This window comes from Salmo salar, chromosome 05 (genome assembly GCF_965601325.2).
Source record: "Salmo salar chromosome 05, fSalSal1, whole genome shotgun sequence".
NCBI lineage: Eukaryota > Metazoa > Chordata > Actinopteri > Salmoniformes > Salmonidae > Salmo > Salmo salar.
In genome coordinates this window covers 93,403,399-93,429,149 of record NC_138295.1, presented here as the reverse complement: position 1 = coordinate 93,429,149, position 25,751 = coordinate 93,403,399, and the positions used below count along the sequence as shown (strand labels likewise).

Below are 25,751 nucleotides of genomic sequence, written 5' to 3'. Positions count from 1 at the left end.
AATATGCTATGTACTGTATGTGTTATGAAGCCTTAATGTAGCCTTATGTCTCTCTATTCCCTGTAGGAGCGTTCCTGGTGCCCTACCTGTTCTTTATGGTGATAGAATGTTGTATTGTTATGAATATGCTATGTACTGTATGTGTTATGAAGCCTTAATGTAGCCTTATGTCTCTCTATTCCCTGTAGGAGCGTTCCTGGTGCCCTACCTGTTCTTCATGGTGATAGCAGGCATGCCTCTGTTCTATATGGAACTGGCTCTGGGACAATACAACAGAGAGGGCGCTGCTGGCGTCTGGAAGATCTGCCCCATATTCAAAGGTAGGAGAGAGAGACAGAGAGAGAGAGAGTGTGTGTGTGTGTGTGTGTGTGTGTGTGTGTGTGTGTGTGTGTGTGTGTGTGTGTGTGTGTTGTGTGTGTGTGTGTGTGTGTGTGTGTGTGTGTGTGTGAGTGTGTGTGTGTGTGTGTGTGTGTGTGTGTGTGTTAAGATAACTACCATTGTTTATACCCAAACAACGCCAGTCAGATGGAAGACTGAAAATTGGCTTTTAGAGTCTCTCTGTCTTTGGTGATAAACCCATTTTGGGCCAATCTTCCCGTACTTTCCAACACATCGATAAACACTCCGGTGAGCGGAAACCATCCAATTAACATGACAAGTGTCAAAAGAAGAAATGTGACCTTCTCTGTCACATTCTAACACCCCCCCCACCCATCATAACCACAGTGCTGCAGGCGGTGCTCTGGACCCCCCCCCCCCTCCATCATAACCACGGTGCTGCAGGCGGTGCTCTGGACCCCCCCCCCCCCCCTCCATCATAACCACGGTGCTGCAGGCGGTGCTCTGGACACCCCCCCCCCCCCTCCATCATAACCACGGTGCTGCAGACGGTGCTCTGGACCACCCCTCCATCATAACCACGGTGCTGCAGACGGTGCTCTGGACGCCCCTCCTCCATCATAACCACGGTGCTGCAGGCGGTGCTCTGGACCCCCCCCCCCCTCCATCATAACCACGGTGCTGCAGGCGGTGCTCTGGACCCCCCCCCCCCCCTCCTCCATCATAACCACGGTGCTGCAGACGGTGCTCTGGACCCCCCCCTCCTCCATCATAACCACGGTGCTGCAGACGGTGCTCTGGACCCCCCCTCCATCATAACCACGGTGCTGCAGATGGTGCTCTGGACCCCCCCCTCCTCCATCATAACCACGGTGCTGCAGGCGGTGCTCTGGACCCCCCCTCCATCATAACCACGGTGCTGCAGACGGTGCTCTGGACCCTCCATCATAACCACGGTGCTGCAGACGGTGCTCTGGACCCCCCCCCCCCCCCCCCCATCATAACCACGGTGCTGCAGACGGTGCTCTGGACCCCCCCCCCCCTCCATCATAACCACGGTGCTGCAGACGGTGCTCTGGACCCCCCCCCTCCTCCATCATAACCACGGTGCTGCAGACGGTGCTCTGGACCCCCCCCCCTCCATCATAACCACGGTGCTGCAGACGGTAATCTGGACCCCCCCCCCCCCCTCCATCATAACCACGTTGCTGCAGACGGTAATCTGGACCCCCCCCTCCTCCATCATAACCACGGTGCTGCAGACGGTGCTCTGGACCCCCCTCCTCCATCATAACCACGGTGCTGCAGACGGTGCTCTGGACCCCACCCCGCCATCATAACCACGGTGCTGCAGACGGTGCTCTGGACCCCCCCCCTCCTCCATCATAACCACGGTGCTGCAGACGGTGCTCTGGAACCCCCCTCCTCCATCATAACCACGGTGCTGCAGACGGTGCTCTGGACCCCCTCCTCCATCATAACCACGGTGCTGCAGGCGGTGCTCTGGACCCCTCCTCCATCATAACCACGGTGCTGCAGACGGTGCTCTGGACCCCCCCCCCCCTCCTCCATCATAACCACGGTGCTGCAGACGGTGCTCTGGACCCCCCTCCTCCTCCATCATAACCACGGTGCTGCAGATGGTGCTCTGGACCCCCCCCTCCTCCATCATAACCACGGTGCTGCAGACGGTGCTCTGGAACCCCCCTCCTCCATCATAACCACGGTGCTGCAGACGGTGCTCTGGACCCCCTCCTCCATCATAACCACGGTGCTGCAGGCGGTGCTCTGGACCCCTCCTCCATCATAACCACGGTGCTGCAGACGGTGCTCTGGACCCCCCCCCCCTCCTCCATCATAACCACGGTGCTGCAGACGGTGCTCTGGACCCCCCTCCTCCTCCATCATAACCACGGTGCTGCAGATGGTGCTCTGGACCCCCCCCTCCTACATCATAACCACGGTGCTGCAGGCGGTGCTCTGGACCCCCCCCCCTCCTCCATCATAACCGCGGTGCTGCAGACGGTGCTCTGGACCCCCCCCCCCCCCCCATCATAACCACGGTGCTGCAGACGGTAATCTGGACCCCCCCCCCCCTCCATCATAACCACGGTGCTGCAGACGGTAATCTGGACCCCCCCCCCCCTCCTCCATCATAACCACGGTGCTGCAGACGGTGCTCTGGACCCCCCTCCTCCATCATAACCACGGTGCTGCAGACGGTGCTCTGGACCCCACCCCGCCATCATAACCACGGTGCTGCAGACGGTGCTCTGGACCCCCCCCCCCTCCTCCATCATAACCACGGTGCTGCAGACGGTGCTCTGGAACCCCCCTCCTCCATCATAACCACGGTGCTGCAGACGGTGCTCTGGACCCCCTCCTCCATCATAACCACGGTGCTGCAGGCGGTGCTCTGGACCCCTCCTCCATCATAACCACGGTGCTGCAGATGGTGCTCTGGACCCCCCCCCTCCTCCATCATAACCACGGTGCTGCAGACGGTGCTCTGGACCCCCCCCCCCCCTCCTCCATCATAACCACGGTGCTGCAGATGGTGCTCTGGACCCCCCCCTCCTCCATCATAACCACGGTGCTGCAGGCGGTGCTCTGGACCCCCCCCCCCCCCCCCCCCCTCCATCATAACCACGGTGCTGCAGACGGTGCTCTGGACCCCTCCCTCCTCCATCATAACCACGGTGCTGCAGACGGTGCTCTGGACCCCCCCCTCCTCCATCATAACCACGGTGCTGCAGACGGTGCTCTGGACCACCCCCCCCCTCCTCCATCATAACCACGGTGCTGCAGACGGTGCTCTGGACCCCCTCCTCCTCCATCATAACCACGGTGCTGCAGGCGGTGCTCTGGACCCCCCCCCCCCCATCATAACCACGGTGCTGCAGACGGTGCTCTGGACCCCCCTCCCTCCTCCATCATAACCACGGTGCTGCAGACGGTGCTCTGGACCCCCCTCCTCCATCATAACCACGGTGCTGCAGGCGGTGCTCTGGACATTGATCTGCTGTTGTTGACCTGTCACTATTTAATGTGTTTACTGTCTGGGGGAGGTTTCATAGTCTCTCCACTTAAAGGTTTCAGTGTAACGTAGTGAGGTAAAGTCCTTGTTTCAATGGTGTTTCTGTTTTTAATCAAATCAAAACAAATTTTATTAGTCACATGCGCCCGAATACAACAGGTGTAGACCTTACAGTGAAATGCCCAATACAACAGGTGTAGTAGACCTTACAGTGAAATGCTGAATACAACAGGTGTAGTAGACCTTACAGTGAAATGCTGAATACAACAGGTGTAGTAGACCTTACAGTGAAATGCTGAATACAACAGGTGTTGTAGACCTTACAGTGAAATGCTGAATACAACAGGTGTAGTAGACCTTACAGTGAAATGCTGAATACAACAGGTGTAGTAGACCTTACAGAGAAATGCTGAATACAACAGGTGTAGTAGACCTTACAGAGAAATGCTGAATACAACAGGTGTAGACCTTACAGTGAAATGCTGAATACAACAGGTGTAGTAGACCTTACAGTGAAATGCTGAATACAACAGGTGTAGTAGACCTTACAGTGAAATGCTGAATACAACAGGTGTAGTAGACCTTACAGTGAAATGCTGAATACAACAGATGTTGTAGACCTTACAGTGAAATGCTGAATACAACAGGTGTAGTAGACCTTACAGTGAAATGCTGAATACAACAGGTGTAGTAGACCTTACAGAGAAATGCTGAATACAACAGGTGTAGTAGACCTTACAGAGAAATGCTGAATACAACAGGTGTAGTAGACCTTACAGTGAAATGCTGAATACAACAGGTGTAGTAGACCTTACAGTGAAATGCTGAATACAACAGGTGTAGTAGACCTCACAGTGAAATGCCTGACTACAACAGGTGTAGTAGACCTTACAGTGAAATGCTGAATACAACAGGTGTAGTAGACCTTACAGTGAAATGCTGAATACAACAGGTGTAGTAGACCTTACAGTGAAATGCTGAATACAACAGGTGTAGTAGACCTTACAGTGAAATGCTGAATACAACAGGTGTAGTAGACCTTACAGTGAAATGCTGAATACAACAGGTGTAGTAGACCTCACAGTGAAATGCTGAATACAACAGGTGTAGTAGACCTCACAGTGAAATGCTTACTTACGAGTCCCTAACCAACAATGCAGTTAAAAGAAATACGGATAAGAATAAGAAATAAAACAAGTAATTAAAGAGCAGCAGTAAATAACAATAGCGAGACTATATACAGGGGGTACCGGTACAGAGTCAATGTGGAGGCTATATACAGGGGGTACTGGTACAGAGTCAATGTGGAGACTATATACAGGGGGTACCGGTACAGAGTCAATGTGGAGACTATATACAGGGGGGTACCAGTACAGAGTCAATGTGGAGGCTTTATATAGGGGGTACCGGTACAGAGTCAATGTGGAGGCTATATACAGGGGGTACTGGTACAGAGTCAATGTGGAGGCTATATACAGGGGGTACCGGTACAGAGTCAATGTGTGGGGGCACCGGTTAGTTGAGGTAATATGTACATGTAGGTATAGTTATTAGTGGCTATGCATAGATGATAACATCAAACCAAGTTTGAAGGCAGCCGGTCTTTCCATCCATCCAACCACCCACCCACCCACCCACCCACCCGCCCAACCACCCAGCCATCCATCCAGCCACCCATCCACCCACTCACCCAGCCAACCACCCAGCCACCCACCCAACCACCCACCCATGCCATCCATCCATCCAGCCATTCATCCAGCCAACCACCCACCCAGCCATCCGATCCATCCAGCCATTCATCCAGCCAACCACCCACCCAGCCAGCCATCCAGCCATCCAGCCAACCACCCATCCATCCAGCCATCCATCCATCCATCCATCCATCCATCCAGCCACCCACCCAGCCATCCATCCATCCAGCCATCCAGCCATCTATCCTTTCATCCATCCGCCAGTCTATCTGTCTCTATCTTAGTGTCCCTGACTGAGTGTCAGTATTGGATGTTAACGTTTTAATCAGCAGTCTCACATGCACCCAGCCCCCTAGCTGAGACAGAGAGAATAGCAGCTGTCACTCAACAGGGAATCGCTGCAATTACATCTGATCCACATATTTATTTTTCCTAACGATCAATGTTTTGAAAAGACGACATGATCACTGGTGATGCTAATGATTCTGCCTCAATAAATATCACTTCTTCTAGATGAAAAAGAGCCAGGACATCATATCGCCATCAGAATGAAAGAGATGGACACCAGTTAGTCCTAAAGGTTATGATGAAAGTGAACAGTAGAGCGTGGACACGGTGCTAAATGCTCAGAAAGGGCAGATCTGGGGATAAATAAAGCGTAGAGAGGAGACCGCAGAGGCCAACCTTTAGAAAGTTTGTCTTGTTATTTTTTTAAGCGCTCTTTAAATTCTGTGTTATCAAGTCTTCTGCCTAGTTTACTTGTGAAGTATTATGTAAATATGTAAGAATTTAGAGTGTTGACGTTCAAAGTAGGTGGTTTTATTTGAGGTATCCAGGAGCAGATATGACCTTTGGCCTTTGTGATACTTCCAGCTGATATCAATTATTTACTGTGATATTTTGCCCTGTTTTGTGTTTTCTGTCTACCTCTGCTATAGTCTGAGCCTGTATTCTAAACCATTGTGATCTTGAACTATGACCTTTCACCTTTCGCCTTTTCCCCAGGTGTTGGTTTCACAGTGATCCTGATCAGTCTGTATGTGGGCTTCTACTACAACGTGATTATAGCCTGGGCCCTGTTCTACCTGTTCTCTTCCTTCACCGGGGAGCTACCCTGGGTCCACTGCAACAACACCTGGAACAGCCCCAACTGCTCGGACCTCTGGGCCTTCAACAACTCCCTCAACGACACACACAAGTCCACCCCCGCAGCCGAGTACTTTGAGTGAGTCTTGTGTTTCGTCTCTAGATCCAAGTCTGAACAGAGACTGTTGACTTCTTTCTTAAAGTATTGTTGCTTTGTTCATGTCAAGTATGGGCATTTTGAGAGGGACCAGCTTCACCTTTTTCTCTCTTTGGCATTAAATTACACAAATGTGCACATTCATAATCAGACTTTATTTGAAACCTGGACCCAGAAGACATTGTGCCTGAGAGAGCCAGAGGTTCACATCCTGGTCTATGTGTATCCATACCTTCATTCTCCTGGTCGTCCATGGAGATACTGTATCCATGTCTTCATACTCCTGGTCGTCCATGGAGATACTGTATCCATGTCTTCATACTCCTGGTCGTCCATGGAGATACTGTATCCATGTCTTCATTCTCCTGGTCGTCCATGGAGATACTGTATCCATGTCTTCATTCTCCTGGTCGTCCATGGAGATACTGTATCCATGTCTTCATACTCCTGGTCGTCCATGGAGATACTGTATCCATGTCTTCATTCTCCTGGTCGTCCATGGAGATTCTGTATCCATGTCTTCATACTCCTGGTTGTCCATGGAGATACTGTATCCATGTCTTCATTCTCCTGGTCGTCCATGGAGATACTGTATCCATGTGTCTATACTCCTGGTCGTCCATGGAGATACTGTATCCATGTGTCTATACTCCTGGTCGTCCATGGAGATACTGTATCCATGTGTCTATACTCCTGGTCGTCCATGGAGATACTGTATCCATGTCTTCATTCTCCTGGTCGTCCATGGAGATACTGTATCCATGTCTTCATTCTCCTGGTCGTCCATGGAGATACTGTATCCATGTCTTCATACTCCTGGTCGTCCATGGAGATTCTGTATCCATGTCTTCATTCTCCTGGTCGTCCATGGAGATACTGTATCCATGTCTTCATTCTCCTGGTCGTCCATGGAGATACTGTATCCATGTCTTCATACTCCTGGTCGTCCATGGAGATACTGTATCCATGTCTTCATTCTCCTGGTCGTCCATGGAGATACTGTATCCATGTCTTCATTCTCCTGGTCGTCCATGGAGATACTGTATCCATGTCTTCATTCTCCTGGTCGTCCATGGAGATACTGTATCCATGTCTTCATACTCCTGGTCGTCCATGGAGATACTGTATCCATGTGTCTATACTCCTGGTCGTCCATGGAGATACTGTATCCATGTGTCTATACTCCTGGTCGTCCATGGAGATACTGTATCCATGTCTTCATACTCCTGGTCGTCCATGGAGATACTGTATCCATGTGTCTATACTCCTGGTCGTCCATGGAGATACTGTATCCATGTCTTCATACTCCTGGTCGTCCATGGAGATACTGTATCCATGTCTTCATACTCCTGGTCGTCCATGGAGACACTGTATCCAGTGTTCTTGTTAGATTAACAGGTGTCTCATATTTTTAGCAAAGGCGGTTTGTTTTGACAATTCAGGCCTGTCATGGAGTCATGGACAGACAGGCAGTCACTATCTTTATCTCCACCTGGGAGCAATTTCATCTAGTCTGAGTCAAGGCCATTCAGTTGACACAAAGGTATCCTCTTCTTCTTCTTCTTCTTTTACTTCTACTACTTCTTCTTCTTCTTCTTCTACTACTACTACTTCTTCTTCTTCTACTACTACTACTACTTCTTCTACTTCTACTACTTCTTCTTCTACTTCTACTACTTCTACTACTTCTTCTTCTTCTTCTTCTACTTCTACTACTTCTTCTTCTTCTTCTTCTACTACTACTACTTCTTCTTCTACTTCTACTACTTCTTCTTCTTCTTCTTCTACTACTACTTCTTCTTCTACTTCTACTACTTCTTCTTCTTCTTCTACTACTTCTACTACTTCTTCTTCTACTTCTACTACTTCTTCTTCTTCTTCTTCTTCTACTACTACTACTTCTTCTTCTACTTCTACTACTTCTTCTTCTTCTTCTTCTACTACTACTACTTCTTCTTCTACTTCTACTACTTCTTCTTCTTCTTCTTCTACTACTACTTCTTCTTCTTCTTCTACTTCTACTACTTCTTCTTCTTCTTCTACTACTTCTACTACTTCTTCTTCTTCTTCTTCTACTTCTACTACTTCTTCTTCTTCTTCTTCTACTTCTACTACTTCTTCTTCTTCTTCTTCTACTGCTACTACTTCTTCTTCTTCTTCTACTACTTCTTCTTCTTCTTCTTCTACTTCTACTACTACTTCTTCTTCTTCTTCTTCTACTACTACTACTTCTTCTTCTTCTACTTCTACTACTTCTTCTACTTCTACTACTTCTTCTTCTTCTTCTACTACTACTACTACTTCTTCTTCTTCTTCTACTTCTTCTACTTCTTCTTCTTGTTCTACTTCTACTACTTCTTCTACTTCTACTACTTCTTCTTCTTCTTCTTCTACTACTACTTCTTCTTCTTCTACTTCTTCTACTTCTTCTTCTTGTTCTACTTCTACTACTTCTTCTACTTCTACTACTTCTTCTTCTTCTTCTACTACTACTTCTACTACTTCTTCTTCTTCTTCTACTACTTCTTCTTCTTCTTCTACTACTTCTACTACTTCTACTACTTCTTCTTCTACTACTACTTCTTCTTCTTCTTCTACTACTACTACTTCTTCTTCTACTTCTACTACTTCTTCTTCTTCTTCTACTTCTACTACTTCTTCTACTTCTACTACTTCTACTTCTTCTACTTCTTCTCCTTTTCCTATTATTCTACTTCTTCTACTTCTACCTCTTCTTCTACTTCTTCTCTTCTCTTCATTCTTAGTTGATAGTTACTGCAGTATTTCTCCACTTAGTATGATGTGTTGTTAGTTATAGGTTGTTAGTTAGTTGTTGTGGTTAGTCATTGGTAACAGTGTGCTGTGTTTTTAGTTGTAGGTTGTTAGTTGTTATAACCTGTTATAACTGTTATGTTCCAGGCGTGGGGTGCTCCACCTACAAGACAGTGAGGGTATAGCTGACCTGGGTCTGTTAGTTACCTAGCTGTTAGTTTATTAATTGTTATAACCTGTTATAACTGTTATGTTCCAGGTGTGGGGTGCTCCACCTACAGGACAGTGAGGGTATAGTTGACCTGGGTCTGTTAGTTACCTAGCTGTTACTTGATTAGTTGTTATAACCTGTTATAACTGTTATGTTCCATGCGTGGGGTGCTCCACCTACAGGACAGTGAGGGTATAGCTGACCTGGGTCTGTTAGTTACCTAGCTGTTAGTTGATTAGTTGTTATAACCTGTTATAACTGTTATGTTCCAGGCGTGGGGTGCCCCACCTACAGGACAGTGAGGGTATAGCTGACCTGGGTCTGTTAGTTACCTAGCTGTTAGTTGATTAATTGTTATAACCTGTTATAACTGTTATGTTCCAGGCGTGGGGTGCTCCACCTACAGGACAGTGAGGGTATAGCTGACCTGGGTCTGTTAGTTACCTAGCTGTTAGTTGATTAGTTGTTATAACCTGTTATAACTGTTATGTTCCAGGCGTGGGGTGCTCCACCTACAGGACAGTGAGGGTATAGCTGACCTGGGTCTGTTAGTTACCTAGCTGTTAGTTGATTAATTGTTATAACCTGTTATAACTGTTATGTTCCAGGCGTGGGGTGCTCCACCTACAGGACAGTGAGGGTATAGCTGACCTGGGACTGCCTCGTTGGCAGCTGACATCCTGTCTAGCTGTGGTCATCGTGGTTCTGTACTTCAGCCTCTGGAAGGGGGTCAAGACCTCAGGGAAGGTAGGTGGCCCTCTGAATCTGTAGTGGCTCCATATCAACCTATTTTAAGTGTACATAAATATATCTCTTTGCTGAAATGTAGTACTTTTATCTAAAAATAGTGAAATTGTGTCACTGTTGACTGACATTTTGTAAGATGGCTGCCACGGTCCTCAGCATCCAAATCTGTGATGGCTCCATATGTAAATGTTTCAGGGTACATAAATGTACATCTGTCTCAAATGTGGTTCGTTTGTCATAAAATGTCCACTCGTTCTGGATATTAAAGCTCTGGCCTGGCCCAGTGAGCAGAACAGAACACCAGAACAGGGCCACTACCTGTAGCTTTATGAGCAGGGTATTAAGTCCTGGCCTAGAACATAATAGAGTGGGCCAGGTTGTTGAGTCCATGTGTGTAGAACAGAACAGAGATGGGCCAGGTTATGAGTCCATGTGTATAGAACAGAACAGAGTGGGCCAGGTTGTTGAGTCCATGTGTATAGAACAGAACAGAGATGGGCCAGGTTGTTGAGTCCATGTGTGTAGAACAGAACAGAGATGGGCCAGGTTATGAGTCCATGTGTATAGAACAGAACAGAGTGGGCCAGGTTGTTGAGTCCATGTGTATAGAACAGAACAGAGATGGGCCAGGTTGTTGAGTCCATGTGTATAGAACAGAACAGAGATGGGCCAGGTTGTTGAGTCCATGTGTATAGAACAGAACAGAGATGGGCCAGGTTGTTGAGTCCATGTGTATAGAACAGAACAGAGATGGGCCAGGTTGTTGAGTCCATGTGTATAGAACAGAGTGGGCCAGGTTGTTGAGTCCATGTGTTCCTGTGCAGGTGGTGTGGATCACAGCCACCATGCCCTACGTGGTCCTGACTGTCCTGCTGCTGCGTGGTGTCACCCTCCCTGGAGCCATGGATGGCATTAAGGCCTACCTCAGCGTCGACTTCCTACGACTCTGTGAGCCTCAGGTAAGACTGGGGGAGAGGGGGGAGAGACAGAGAGATAGGGGGGACAGGAAGGAGTGAGAGAAAGAGAAAGATTGGGAGACTGAGAGACAGAGAATGAGAGACAGAGAGAGAGAGAGAGAGAGAGAGACAGAGAGAGAGAGAGAGAGAAAGAGAGAGAGAGAGAGAGAGAGAGAGAGAGAGAGAGAGAGAGAGAGAGAGAGAGAGAGAGAGAGAGAGAGAAAGATTGGGAGACAGAGACAGAGAGAGAGAGAGAGAGAGAGAGAGAGAGAGAGAGAAAGAGAGGAGAGAAAGAGAGAGAGAAAAACGAGAGAGAGAGGACAATAGGGAGATCAAAGGGAAGTATTCAGAGGTGATAAAAGTCTGTTTCCTTATTGATTTTCACAGACACACTAGTATTACAGCGCTGGTCCAGTCCTTGTCTCTCACAGACACACTAGTATTACAGCGCTGGTCCAGTCCTTGTCTCTCACAGACACACTAGTATTACAGCGCTGGTCCAGTCCTTGTCTCTCACAGACACACTAGTATTACAGCGCTGGTCCAGTCCTTGTCTCTCACAGACACACTAGTATTACAGCGCTGGTCCAGTCCTTGTCTCTCACAGACACACTAGTATTACAGCGCTGGTCCAGTCCTTGTCTCTCACAGACACACTAGTATTACAGCGCTGGTCCAGTCCTTGTCTCTCACAGACACACTAGTATTACAGCGCTGGTCCAGTCCTTGTCTCTCACAGACACACTAGTATTACAGCGCTGGTCCAGTCCTTGTCTCTCACAGACACACTAGTATTACAGCGCTGGTCCAGTCCTTGTCTCTCACAGACACACTAGTATTACAGCGCTGGTCCAGTCCTTGTCTCTCACAGACAGCGCTGGTCCAGTCCTTGTCTCTCACAGACACACTAGTATTACAGTGCTGGTCCAGTCCTTGTCTCTCACAGACACACTAGTATTACAGTGCTGGTCCAGTCCTTGTCTCTCACAGACACACTAGTATTACAGCGCTGGTCCAGTCCTTGTCTCTCACAGACACACTAGTATTACAGCGCTGGTCCAGTCCTTGTCTCTCACAGACACACTAGTATTACAGCGCTGGTCCAGTCCTTGTCTCTCACAGACACACTAGTATTACAGTGCTGGTCCAGTCCTTGTCTCTCACAGACACACTAGTATTACAGCGCTGGTCCAGTCCTTGTCTCTCACAGACACACTAGTATTACAGCGCTGGTCCAGTCCTTGTCTCTCACAGACACACTAGTATTACAGCGCTGGTCCAGTCCTTGTCTCTCACAGACACACTAGTATTACAGCGCTGGTCCAGTCCTTGTCTCTCACAGACACACTAGTATTACAGTGCTGGTCCAGTCCTTGTCTCTCACAGACACACTAGTATTACAGCGCTGGTCCAGTCCTTGTCTCTCACAGACAGCGCTGGTCCAGTCCTTACAGCGCTGGTCCAGTCCTTGTCTCTCACAGACACACTAGTATTACAGCGCTGGTCCAGTCCTTGTCTCTCACAGACACACTAGTATTACAGCGCTGGTCCAGTCCTTGTCTCTCACAGACAGCGCTGGTCCAGTCCTTGTCTCTCACAGACACACTAGTATTACAGCGCTGGTCCAGTCCTTGTCTCTCACAGACACACTAGTATTACAGTGCTGGTCCAGTCCTTGTCTCTCACAGACACACTAGTATTACAGCGCTGGTCCAGTCCTTGTCTCTCACAGACAGCGCTGGTCCAGTCCTTGTCTCTCACAGACACACTAGTATTACAGCGCTGGTCCAGTCCTTGTCTCTCACAGACACACTAGTATTACAGTGCTGGTCCAGTCCTTGTCTCTCACAGACAGCGCTGGTCCAGTCCTTACAGCGCTGGCTGCCTTAATCAACATCCACAGCGCCCGGGGAACAGTGGGTTAACTGCCTTGTTCAGGGGAACAGTGGGTTAACTGCCTTGTTCAGGGGAACAGTGGGTTAACTGCCTTGTTCGGGGGAACAGTGGGTTAACTGCCCTATTCAGGGGAACAGTGGGTTAACTGCCTTGTTCAGGGGAACAGTGGGTTAACTGCCTTGTTCAGGGGAACAGTGGGTTAACTGCCTTGTTCGGGGGAACAGTGGGTTAACTGCCTTGTTCGGGGGAACAGTGGGTTAACTGCCTTATTCAGGGGAACAGTGGGTTAACTGCCTTGTTCAGGGGAACAGTGGGTTAACTGCCTTGTTCAGGGGAACAGTGGGTTAACTGCCTTGTTCAGGGGAACAGTGGGTTAACTGCCTTGCTCAGGGGAACAGTGGGTTAACTGCCTTGTTCAGGGGAACAGTGGGTTAACTGCCTTGTTCAGGGGAACAGTGGGTTAACTGCCTTGTTCAGGGGAACAGTGGGTTAACTGCCTTGTTCAGGGACAGAATGACAGCTTGGAGATTCGTTCGAGCAATCTTTTGGTTACTGGCCCAACGCTCTAACCACTAGGCTACCTGCATATATATACAGTATATATATATATCGTATATGTGTGTGTGTGTGTGTGTGTGTGTGTGTGTGTGTGTGTGTGTGTGTGTGTGTGTGTGTGTGTGTGTGTGCGCGTGTGTGTGTGTGAGAGAGAGAGAGAGTTATGCTGATGTTTATTGCTGTATTTTAAAGCCACAAGTATTCTTTCAGTGCAGGAAAATATAAGGTTCATTATAAACAATTTAATATTTCAGTATCCATGAAATCCCGACTGATGAAATGTATATATGAATCATTTGCCTTAATAGGGGCGCTGTAAGAATCTCCAGCTGTTTCCCCCCCCCCCTCCACTAGCAACGCACGACCGCTAAGGACTCAAAGCAGCAATTTGAGAATTAGATTAGACACATGCATGCAGCAACAATTTGCTAAATTACCCCGTATTCACAAGTGTCTTTCATCTTTCTGTTGAACGAGTTTCCTGCAATTATCTCTGATAACAGCCTTTTTCTCCCCGTGTCTTTTGTCCTCTGTCCCCCGGCCGTTTGTTGTGTAGGTCTGGATAGACGCTGCCACTCAGATCTGCTTCTCTTTGGGAGTCGGGTTTGGAGTGCTAATAGCGTTCTCCAGCTATAACAAATTCAGCAACAACTGCTATAGGTAAGCTAGAAGCCCAGAACAAACCAGGCCGTGTCCCAAATAGCACCCTATTCACTATATAGTGCACTACTTTAGACTAGGACCCATAGGGCTCTGGTTGAAAGTAGTGCACTATGTAGGGAATAGGGTGATATTTGGTATGCTGCCTCAGTGTTGATAGTCTCTAATAGAGAGGATGACAGAGGGGACAAACTGCTGCTGAGCTGGTGAATTACAATACCTTTGAAGCCCCTTACCTACTGGCCATGTCTTTAACACCAGTCTGTTCTATAGAGGACAGTATTACCTACTGGCCATGTCTTTAACACCAGTCTGTTCTATAGAGGACAGTATTACCTACTGGCCATGTCTTTAACACCAGTCTGTTCTATAGAGGACAGTAATACCTACTGGCCATGTCTTTAACACCAGTCTGTTCTATAGAGGACAGTATTACCTACTGGCCATGTCTTTAACACCAGTCTGTTCTATAGAGGACAGTAATACCTACTGGCCATGTCTTTAACACCAGTCTGTTCTATAGAGGACAGTATTACCTACTGGCCATGTCTTTAACACCAGTCTGTTCTATAGAGGACAGTATTACCTACTGGCCATGTCTTTAACACCAGTCTGTTCTATAGAGGACAGTAATACCTACTGGCCATGTCTTTAACACCAGTCTGTTCTATAGAGGACAGTATTACCTACTGGCCATGTCTTTAACACCAGTCTGTTCTATAGAGGACAGTATTACCTACTGGCCATGTCTTTAACACCAGTCTGTTCTATAGAGGACAGTATTACCTACTGGCCATGTCTTTAACACCAGTCTGTTCTATAGAGGACAGTATTACCTACTGGCCATGTCTTTAACACCAGTCTGTTCTATAGAGGACAGTAATACCTACTGGCCATGTCTTTAACACCAGTCTGTTCTATAGAGGACAGTATTACCTACTGGCCATGTCTTTAACACCAGTCTGTTCTATAGAGGACAGTATTACCTACTGGCCATGTCTTTAACACCAGTCTGTTCTATAGAGGACAGTATTACCTACTGGCCATGTCTTTAACACCAGTCTGTTCTATAGAGGACAGTAATACCTACTGGCCATGTCTTTAACACCAGTCTGTTCTATAGAGGACAGTATTACCTACTGGCCATGTCTTTAACACCAGTCTGTTCTATAGAGGACAGTAATACCTACTGGCCATGTCTTTAACACCAGTCTGTTCTATAGAGGACAGTAATACCTACTGGCCATGTCTTTAACACCAGTCTGTTCTATAGAGGACAGTATTACCTACTGGCCATGTCTTTAACACCAGTCTGTTCTGGATCTACCAGGTATGTGAATATGTTCTTGTTATCTACACTCTCTCTTCCAGAGATGCCATAATCACCAGTTCCATCAACTCCCTCACCAGCTTCTTCTCTGGCTTCGTCATCTTCTCCTTCCTGGGTTACATGTCCCATAAACACAGCGTGCCACTGGACAAGGTGGCTACCGACGGTCAGTAGTCTTAATGCTCTGGACAAGGTGACCACAGACGGTCAGTAGTCTTAATGCTCTGGACAAGGTGACCACAGACGGTCAGTAGTCTTAATGCTCTGGACAAGGTGACCACAGACGGTCAGTAGTCTTAATGCTCTGGACAAGGTGGCCACCGACGGTCAGTAGTCTTAATGCTCTGGACAAGGTGGCCACAGACAGTCAGTAGTCTTAATGCTCTGGACAAGGTGGCCACCGACGGTCAGTAGTCTTAATGCTCTGGACAAGGTGACCACAGACGGTCAGTAGTCTTAATGCTCTGGACAAGGTGGCCACCGACGGTCAGTAGTCTTAATGCTCTGGACAAGGTGGCCACAGACAGTCAGTAGTCTTAATGCTCTGGACAAGGTGACCACAGACGGTCAGTAGTCTTAATGCTCTGGACAAGGTGACCACAGACGGTCAGTAGTCTTAATGCTCTGGACAAGGTGACCACAGACTGTCAGTAGTCTTAATGCTCTGGACAAGGTGACCACAGACGGTCAGTAGTCTTAATGCTCTGGACACTTTTCTCAGATAATGATGGAGACCTGAAATTATTGTTTTGTTCTTTATAAAAAAAATAGTTAGATGTATTGACATTTCCAATAGATTTTTCAGCCAGTCATTATTTGTGTGTGGGATCTCTAAATTGATGTCATGTCCACTTGTCTTTCTGACATGCAATATTAAATGTTGTTTATCTACATCAAAATGTTTAGCTGCTCTGGGCTTGGTGTCAGGGCTGATTGGAAATCTATATGTGTTTATCAGCACAAATCAATCATGTGGTCGACATTGTCACCGCTGTTGATTAAACAAATGATTAAACAAAAGTCATGTCAATGTGATCTAGCTGTTTGATTAACACTAGATAACTAAATCATTCATCTGTGTTGTTGTGTCCCATACAGGTCCTGGTCTGGTGTTCATCATCTACCCAGAGGCCATTGCAACATTACCAGGATCATCAGTGTGGGCAGTTATCTTCTTCATCATGTTGTTGACTCTGGGCATCGACAGTGCTGTGAGTACACCGCTCACCATTATAGAACAAACTATGAACTGATGAACCTCCAGTTTCTGAGGTGCCAACATGCTACAGGATAGCAGTGACAAACCCTACTCCTGGGGAGATAACAGGTGTGCAGGCTTTTAGTCCGACCCAGCAGAATCAGGACTGGCTAGTCCTGCTATAGGTGAAGTGCAAGGACCAAGTTCAGCTAAATTACGGTGTTCTATGTTCTATGGTCTCTGATTCTGTGTTCTATGTTCTATGTTCTGTGCTCTGTGCTCTGTGTTCTGTGTTCTGTTTCTGGTCTTTAGATGGGAGGGATGGAGTCAGTGATCACAGGATTGATGGATGAGTTCAAGTTTCTCCACAAACACCGGGAACTCTTCACCCTCTTCATCGTTGTGTCCACCTTCCTCATCTCACTGTTCTGTGTCACTAATGTAAGTGGACGAAAAAGGTGTGTGTAAAGTTATTTCTCAAGCATCTAAGGAATTTGCATGAATGACACATGGCTAATATGAGACATCAAATGGAACCTCTCCTCTCCTCTCCTCTCCTCTCCTCTCCTCTCCTCTCCTCTCCTCTCCTCTCCTCTCCTCTCCTCTCCTCTCCTCTCCTCTCCTCTCCTCTCCTCTCCTCTCTTCTCTTCTCTCTCCTCTCCAGGGTGGTATCTACGTGTTCACTCTGCTGGACCATTTTGCTGCTGGGACATCCATTCTCTTTGGAGTGCTTATTGAGGCCATCGGCATCGCCTGGTTCTACGGTGAGGAGGGGGGAGGAGGGGAGAGGAGGTGGGGGGAGGATGGGAGAGGAAGAGGAGAGGAGAGGAGAGGAGAGGAGAGGAAGAGGGGAGGAGCAGGAGGAGGGGGAAGGAGCGGAACGAGGAAAGTGACAGGAAGGGGTGCTCCTGCCTAGTTATACGGGGAGGTGTAGGGAGTAGGAGGATGCGTAGCGGGAGGAGAAGGGACTCCTTCCTGATTCTACAGAAGAAGAGGGTTAAGGAGGAGATGGGATGGAGGACTACTATCTAATTCTACAGAAGAAGAGGGTTAAGGAGGAGATGGGATGGGAGGACTACTATCTAATTCTACAGAAGAAGAGGGTTAAGGAGGAGATGGGATGGGAGGACTACTATCTAATTCTACAGAAGAAGAGGGTTAAGGAGGAGATGGGATGGAGGACTACTATCTAATTCTACAGAAGAAGAGGGTTAAGGAGGAGATGGGATGGGAGGACTACTATCTAATTCTACAGAAGAAGAGGGTTAAGGAGGAGATGGGATGGGAGGACTACTATCTAATTCTACAGAAGAAGAGGGTTAAGGAGGAGATGGGATGGGAGGACTACTATCTAATTCTACAGAAGAAGAGGGTTAAGGAGGAGATGGGATGGAGGACTACTATCTAATTCTACAGAAGAAGAGGGTTAAGGAGGAGATGGGATGGGAGGACTACTATCTAATTCTACAGAAGAAGAGGGTTAAGGAGGAGATGGGATGGGATGGGGGGAAGGGGACTCCTGTCTTGTTTTACAGAAGAAGAGGAGTGAGGATGGGTGAGTAGGGAGTGGGGGGAGTGAGGAGGGAGGAGGAGGGAGGGAGGAAGAGGTGAGGAGGGGAGACTCTTAGCTCTTCATGGCCAGCCAAGCTGATGCCCTATTAGGCCAGTGATAGGGTCTGATGGGATATCAGTCTGGATATTCCTCTGCTGTGCCGCCATGCAACACCATCTCATTAGCTGTCAGAGGACCGGGACGTAAAAAGCCTGTCTCTGGTGTGTATCTGCCACTCAGAGTGTATGGTCCATATTACTATTTAGTGTTTAGGTGTTTGGAGTGGACAGAGACATATTAGAGCCAAATAATAGTGTATTGATATTGAATATCTGAGGTCAACATCCCAGTCTGTGGTGTAAAGATTGACTTTTTGTTGGTCTATTGTGGTTCTGATGATACTTGGATGTCAGAAAATTACACATTAGTTTCCTAATCTCTATAAAAGAGATTGTCTATGGACAAGGTATGACAGCAATCCATACTTTGGTTTTATTTCCCTGACACTGTTTCCAAATGCTAACATTTTAGCATTTGTGTCACAAATCCCATTCAAGTCATGGATACCGATAATAGCGTTTCCCGAGCATCATTTTCAAATCATCTGAAAGTATCTCAAATTGATTGTGGAGCCCAACAAAGTCACTTATAAGATAATTCCATCCAATTGACGCCAGATTTTCATGCGAATATTCTAAAATCGGCATAATACGCATAAAACAATATGCTAATTTTCCCACCAGAGATGTGTTTACATCAAATTGACTTGTTTGGCGCCGACAGAGATGGCCGCCTCGCTTCGCGTTCTTAGGAAACTATGCAGTATTTCGTTTTTTTACGTATTATTTCTTACACTGTTACCCCAGGAAATCTTAGGTTTTATTACATACAGCCGGGAGGAACTATTGGATATAAGAGCAACGTCAACTCACCAACATTACGACCAGGAATACGACTTTCCCGAAGCGGATCCTCTGTTTGGTCCACCACCCAGGACAATGGATCGGATCCCAGAAGGCGACCCAAAACAACGGCGCCGCAGAAGGGGAAGATGGAGCGGTCTTCTGGTCAGGCTCCGTAGACGGACACATCGCCCACCGCTCCCGAGTATACTACTCGCCAATGTCCAGTCTCTTGACAACAAGGTAGATGAAATTCGAGCAAGGGTTGCCTTCTAGAGAGACATCAGAGATTGTAACATTCTCTGTTTCACGGAAACATGGCTCACTCGGGATACGTTATCAGAGTCAGTACAGCCAACCGGTTTCTTCACGCATCGCACCAACAGAAACAAACATCTCTCTGGTAAGAAGAAGGGCGGGGGTGTATGCCTTATGATTAACGAGACGTGGTGTGATCATAACAACATACAGGAACTCAAGTCCTTCTGTTCACCTGACTTAGAATTCCTCACAATCAAATGCCGACCGCATTATCTACCAAGAGAATTCTCTTCGATTATAATCACAGCCATGTATATCTCCCTCAAACAGACACCTCGACTCCCTAAATTGTTTCCTCGGCTCCCTAAATTGTATCAGCATATTGAATGCGCTACCCGGCTGGCAACACCCTGGATCATTACCTCTCTAATTTCCGCGATGCATACAAAGCCCTGTCCCGCCCTCCTTTCGGAAAATCTGACCACGGCTCCATTTTGTTGCTCCCAGCCTATAGACAGAAAGTAAAACAGGAAACGCCTGCGCTCAGGTCTGTTCAACGCTGATCTGACCAATCTGATTCCACGCTTCAAGATTGCTTCGATCACGTGGACTGGGATATGTTCCGGATAGCATCGGACAATAACATTGATGTATACGCTGGTGAGCGAGTTTATTAGCAAGTGCATTGGTGGCTGCTGCTGTCACGCCCTGACCTTAGATTGCCGTTTATTTTCTCTATTTTGGTTAGGTCAGGGTGTGATTTGGGTGGGCATTCTAGATTTTGTATTTCTATGTGTTTATCATTGTCTCTGATTAGGAACCATACTTAGGCAGCCCTTTTTCCACCTTTAGTTGTGGGATCTTGTTTTTGTGTAGCTGCCTTTGAGCAGCCCCAGAACGTCACGTTCTCGGTTTTTCTCCTGTTTGTTGTTTTGGTGAGTTTCATTTTCATTAAAAGATGTGGAATTCCATGCACGCTGCTCCTTGGTTTATTTATGATCGGGAGTTCGAAGATAGAGTGACAGCTGCCAACATACTGACTAATCTCTAGCCACTTTAATCATTAAAAATTGGGTGTAATTAATGTATCACTAGCCACTTTAATAATAAAAAATTGGATGTAATAAATGTATCACTAGCCACTTTAAACAATGCCACTTTATATAATGTTTACATACCCTACATTACTCATCTTACATGTATAAACTGTACTCTTTACCATCTACTGCATCTTGCCTATGCTGTTCGGCCATCGCTCATCCATATATTTATATGTACATATTCTTAATCATTCCGTTACACTTGTGTGTATAAGGTAGTTGTTGTGAAATTGTTAGATGACTTGTTAGATATTACTGCACGGTCGGAATTAGAAGCAAAAGCATTTAGCTACACTCGCATTAACACCTGCTAACCATGTGTATGAGACCAATAACATGTGATTTGATTTGATTTCTGACTTGTTGCAGATAAAAGGCTTTTGCTGTTCGATTCCCATGTACTGAACAAACAAATTTCCATCACATTTTCAACTTCACTGATGGTTTTGTCACAACAAATGTTGCGTTATATGTTGTGTGTGTGGGGCGGGGAAGGGATGTGTGTGTGTGTGTGTGTGTGTGTGTGTGTGTGTGTGTGTGTGTGTGTGTGTGTGTGTGTGTGTGTGTGTGTGTGTGTGTGTGTGTGTGTGTGTGGTGTGTGTGTGTGTGTGTGGTGTGTGCGTACATGTGTGCATTCGTGCGTGTGTTTGTGTATGTCTAACCAGCCTTGTGGCTCTGGGGTCAGTGTGGTCAGCTTGCTGCCCTGCCATGGTGGCCTCAGCCTGAGAGGGCGGACTACTTTAGCCCCAGGCTTCTCCGGGCCTTTTCCCTGGCTCCATCTCTACTGACAGGTGGCTGTGGCCCCCTGTGCCCCTCCACAGGAACAGCTGCCTGCTCTCCATAGGCTGCAGTCACATTGGGATTGTGCCTGGGCTTTGAGAAGTGCCTCCCAGGCAAGGAACAAAGAGAGAAGGTTGAGTGAGGAGTAACCTAGACGAGGAAAGGGACTTGATGCTGGTGGTATTAAACACGCTACCCAGAATGTTAATATCCTTGTATTTCAAATGTACTGTCGTTTCCTCAAAACGAGAGAACACAAAGTAACGCAACATTGTTGACAACTATTGTTCATCCTCAAGGCTTCCTGTCTGCTGTGGTATAAACTTCCCCTTTCCCTCTCTTTGCTCTGTGAATGACTACTCAAGGGTTTTGATCAGGGTAAAGGTTCAATTCGAATGAAAAGGTAGTCAATTCAGGAAGTGATTTGATTTTAAACTTCAAAAATGGAAAAAAATACGTTTGAAATAAATAGCTTTTACTTTTAAGTCTATTGAGAAGTCATTGAAAATAGATGGTCTTTTTTTAAACTATATACTTCCTGAATTGACAGCTTTCAAATTGAATTGAAATTTGAATTGACCCCAACCCTGGTTTTAATGACGAACCGTCACACGTTTTTAACTGCTATGGTTTGAACTATTCCCTTCAGGAGTGGATCGCTTCAGTGATGACATTGAGGAGATGATCGGACAGAGACCAGGCCTGTACTGGAGACTGTGCTGGAAGTTTGTCAGCCCATGCTTCCTCCTGGTGAGTTCATAAAGAGAGAAACACCTGGGTCAAACATGTCAAATACCTTTAGTTTACCTGGTGCAATGGAACCAGTTGAATAGTCCATGCAGCTCTCACTCATGCACACCAAGGTCTAGGCACTAACTACAGTTTGCTAGCTTCAGTAGAGGCTAGTCCATAAATGTCCTTATGACTTGAAACAGGAAGTGTCCTAACCCCAAACCCTCTGTTTCTCCAGTTCATGGTGGTGGTGAGCTTCGCGACCTTTAACCCTCCTAACTACGGGACGTACACGTTTCCCATATGGGCCAACATGATTGGCTGGTGTTTGGCTATATCCTCCATGACCATGGTGCCTCTCTATGCCATCTACAAGATGTGCACCTTACCTGGGAAGTTCTGTGATGTAAGTCTGCTTCATATAAGTCTGGTTTATATAAGTCTGGTTTATATAAGTCTGATGTTTAACAGAGCCATAACAGAGCCATCTGCCAGATGTGCACCTTACCTGGGAAGTTCTGTGATGTAAGTCTGGTTTATATAAGTCTGGTTTATATAAGTCTGATTTTTAATAGAGCCATAACAGAGCAATCTACAAGATGTGAACCTTACCTGGAAAGTTATGTGATGTAAGTCTGGTTTATATAAGTCTGGTTTATATAAGTCTGGTTTATATAAGTCTGATTTATATCAAATCAAATTGTATTGGTCACATACACATGGTTAGCAGATGTTATTGTGAGTGTAGTGAAATGCTTGTGCTTCTAGTCCGACAGTGCAGCAGTATCTAACAGGTAATATCTAACAATTCCACATCAAAACCTAATACACACGATCTAGTAAAGGAATGGGATGAGAATATATAAGTATAAAATATATGGATGAGCAGTGACAGAGTGGCTAAGATGCAATAGATAGTAAAGAATAGATAGTGAAGGATACAGTATACAGTAGATACATATGAGATGAGTAATGCGAGATATGTAAACATTCTTAAAGTAGCATTACTAAAGTGACTAGTGTTCCATTTATTAAAGTCGCCAATGATATCAAGTCTGTAGGTAGGCAGCCACCTCTCTGTGCTAGTGATGGCTGTTTAACAATCTGATGGCCTTGAGATAGAAGCTGTTTTTCAGTCTCTCGGTCTCAGCTTTGATGCACCTGTACTGACCTCGCCTTCTGGATGGAAGCGGGGTGAACAGGCAGCGGATCGGGTGGTTGATGTCCTTGATGATCTTTTTTGCCTTCCTGTTACATCGGGTGTTGAAGGTGGCCTGGAGGGCAGGTAGTTTGCCCCCGGTGATGTGTTGTGCAGACCTCACCACCCTCTGGAGAGCCCTGCGGTTGTGGGCGGTGCAGTTGCCGTATCAGGTGGTGATACAGCCCGACAGGATGCTCTCGATTGTGCATCTGTAAAAGTTAGTGAGGGTTTTCGGTGACAAGGCACTTTTTTTCAGCCTCCTGAGGTTGAAGAAGCGCTGTTGCGCCTTCTTCACCACGCTGTCTGTGTGGGTGGACCATTTCAGTTTGTGATGTGTAAACCAAGGAACTTAAAACTTTCCACCTTCTCCACTACTGTCCCGTCGATGTGGATAGGGGGATGCTCCCTCTGCTGTTTCCTGAAGTCCACAATCAGCTCTTTTGTTTTGTTGACATTGAGTGTGAGGTTATTTTCCTGACACTACACTCCGAGGGCCCTCACCTCCTCCCTGTAGGTCGTCTCGTCGTTGGTGGTAATCAAGTCTACCACTGTAGTGATGTCTGCAAACTTGATGATTGAGTTGGAGACGTGCATGGCCATGCAGTCGTGGGTGAACAGGGAGTACAGGAGGGGGCTGAGCATGCACCCTTGTGGGGCCCCAGTGTTGAGGATCAGTGGAGTGGAGATGTTGTTTCCTACCTTCACCACCTGGTGGCTGCCCGTCAGAAAGTCCAGAACCCAGTTGCACAGGGCGGGGTCGAGACCCAGGGTCTCAAGCTTGATGATGAGCTTGGAGGAACTATGGTGTTAAATACTGAGCTGTAGTCGATGAACAGCATTCTTACATAGGTATTCCTCTTGTCCAGATGGGATAGGGCAGTGTGCAATGTGATGGCGATTGCATCGTCTGTGGACCTAAGTCGTAGAATTCTTGGTTATCTTCGTGAACCCTAGCTAACAAGTTGAATTAGTAATACAAAATTTGGTTTAATTACTTATTTACTAAATACCTAAACAATCACACAGAATTACACATACACAGGATGGGTCATACATTGATTACTAATGATGTCATAAAGGAATTGTTCCTAGCGGATGGAACAGATATGATGGCTGGTTCCACAAAGAAAGGGGGTTGGGTTTTGAATGAAAGCGCGGGAAGACTGAGGAACAAAGGAATTTGGTCTCTGATCGGACCTTGTAAAGCTATGCTATCGTAAATACAGAATCTTATGCATTCTAAATAACCGCCCATTTGGAAAAGGAATATTTACTCTGAGCTGTGCTTCAATAGGTTGGTCGTAGATGGAAGGCCGTGTTGCCCAACAGAGATCTTCCTGTCCTCTGAAGAATGTCTGGTAGAATGGATGACAACTGATCTGGTATCATATTCTTTAAGTACCAACACATATTTTCAACTGGTTGGATTACCGAAATATGGTTCCTCTCCCCCCACCTTTTTGATGTTACCAGACTCTCTCTCTATGTTAACAAAGGGCTTTCCAAGAGTCTCTCTGTAGAGTAGAGAGAGCGGAAAGGGGGGAAGGTATTTATGGGCGTCATAAACCTGACCAACAGGCCAACGTCATCACAGCTACTCTGGTGATTTAGCAGACACCTTTAACCAAAGTGATGCCCACTTTTATCCACATCAATGCACAGAAATGTCAACACTGACACTGACACATATATATTCGGGTATGTGAGCAATATGGCTGATGAGCTATAACATCACCAGTAAATATGAATATCCAGCTTGGTAATGCACAATGACTTGTATAAGGAAGACAAGTTAGTTTCTTTGGTAACTGATTCCCGTGCTGTCTTCCTGTAGAGACTGGCCTACGCCATAACGCCTGAGCACGAACACCACTTGGTGGATAACGGAGAAGTTAGGAGGTTTACGGTAAGCTGCTCTTCACTATTTACTTGACGTTACTTAACCTTCCCTACTTACCTTACCTTACCTTACCTTACCTTACCTTACCTTACCTTACCTTACCTTACCTTACCTTACCTTACCTTACCTTACCTTACCTTACCTTACCTTACCTTACCTTACCTTACCTTACCTTACCTTACCTTACCTTAGTGTATTTATTGTCCTTTCCCATTGGTTTCCACAGCTCCAACACTGGATGGTGATCTGAGCCCAGGAAGAATACAGAGATGTCCATTCACATGGAGGATGGAGGGATAGAGGGAGGGATGGATGGATAGAGAGAGGGAGGGATGGATGGATAGAGAGAGGGAGGGATAGAGGGAGGGATGGATGGAGAGATAGAGGGAGGGATAGAGGGAGGGATGGATGGAGAGAGAGAGGGAGGGATAGAGGGAAGGATGGATGGAGAGAGGGAGGGATAGAGGGAGGGATGGATGGAGAGAGAGCTGGATAGATGGATGGATAGAGAGAGAGAGGGATAGAGGGAGGGATGGATGGATGGATGGATAGAGAGATGGAGGGATAGAGGGAGGGATGGATGGAGAGAGGGATGGATGGATGGATGGATGGATAGAGAGATGGAGGGATAGAGGGAGGGATGATGGATAGAGAGATGGAGGGATGGATGGAGAGAGGGATGGATGGA

At 46.8% G+C, this 25,751-nt stretch overlaps 1 protein-coding gene across 1 annotated transcript in view; it reads left to right on the top strand.

Moving 5' to 3' along the window:
- The window catches only part of LOC106573237 (sodium-dependent dopamine transporter), a 79,713-nt gene extending 54,290 nt beyond the window's left edge, over positions 1–25,423 (top strand). The window contains exons 3-15 of the mRNA XM_082975980.1: positions 189–320; positions 6,073–6,292; positions 9,902–10,040; positions 10,865–10,999; positions 14,004–14,107; positions 15,479–15,603; positions 16,536–16,648; positions 16,948–17,076; positions 17,300–17,399; positions 21,880–21,980; positions 22,201–22,368; positions 24,998–25,069; positions 25,290–25,423. Coding sequence (XP_082832106.1) covers positions 189–320; positions 6,073–6,292; positions 9,902–10,040; positions 10,865–10,999; positions 14,004–14,107; positions 15,479–15,603; positions 16,536–16,648; positions 16,948–17,076; positions 17,300–17,399; positions 21,880–21,980; positions 22,201–22,368; positions 24,998–25,069; positions 25,290–25,313 — 1,562 coding nt within the window. The 3' untranslated portion in view covers positions 25,314–25,423. The remainder of the gene's footprint in view (positions 1–188; positions 321–6,072; positions 6,293–9,901; positions 10,041–10,864; positions 11,000–14,003; positions 14,108–15,478; positions 15,604–16,535; positions 16,649–16,947; positions 17,077–17,299; positions 17,400–21,879; positions 21,981–22,200; positions 22,369–24,997; positions 25,070–25,289) is intronic.
- Positions 25,424–25,751: the final 328 nt, after the last annotated feature.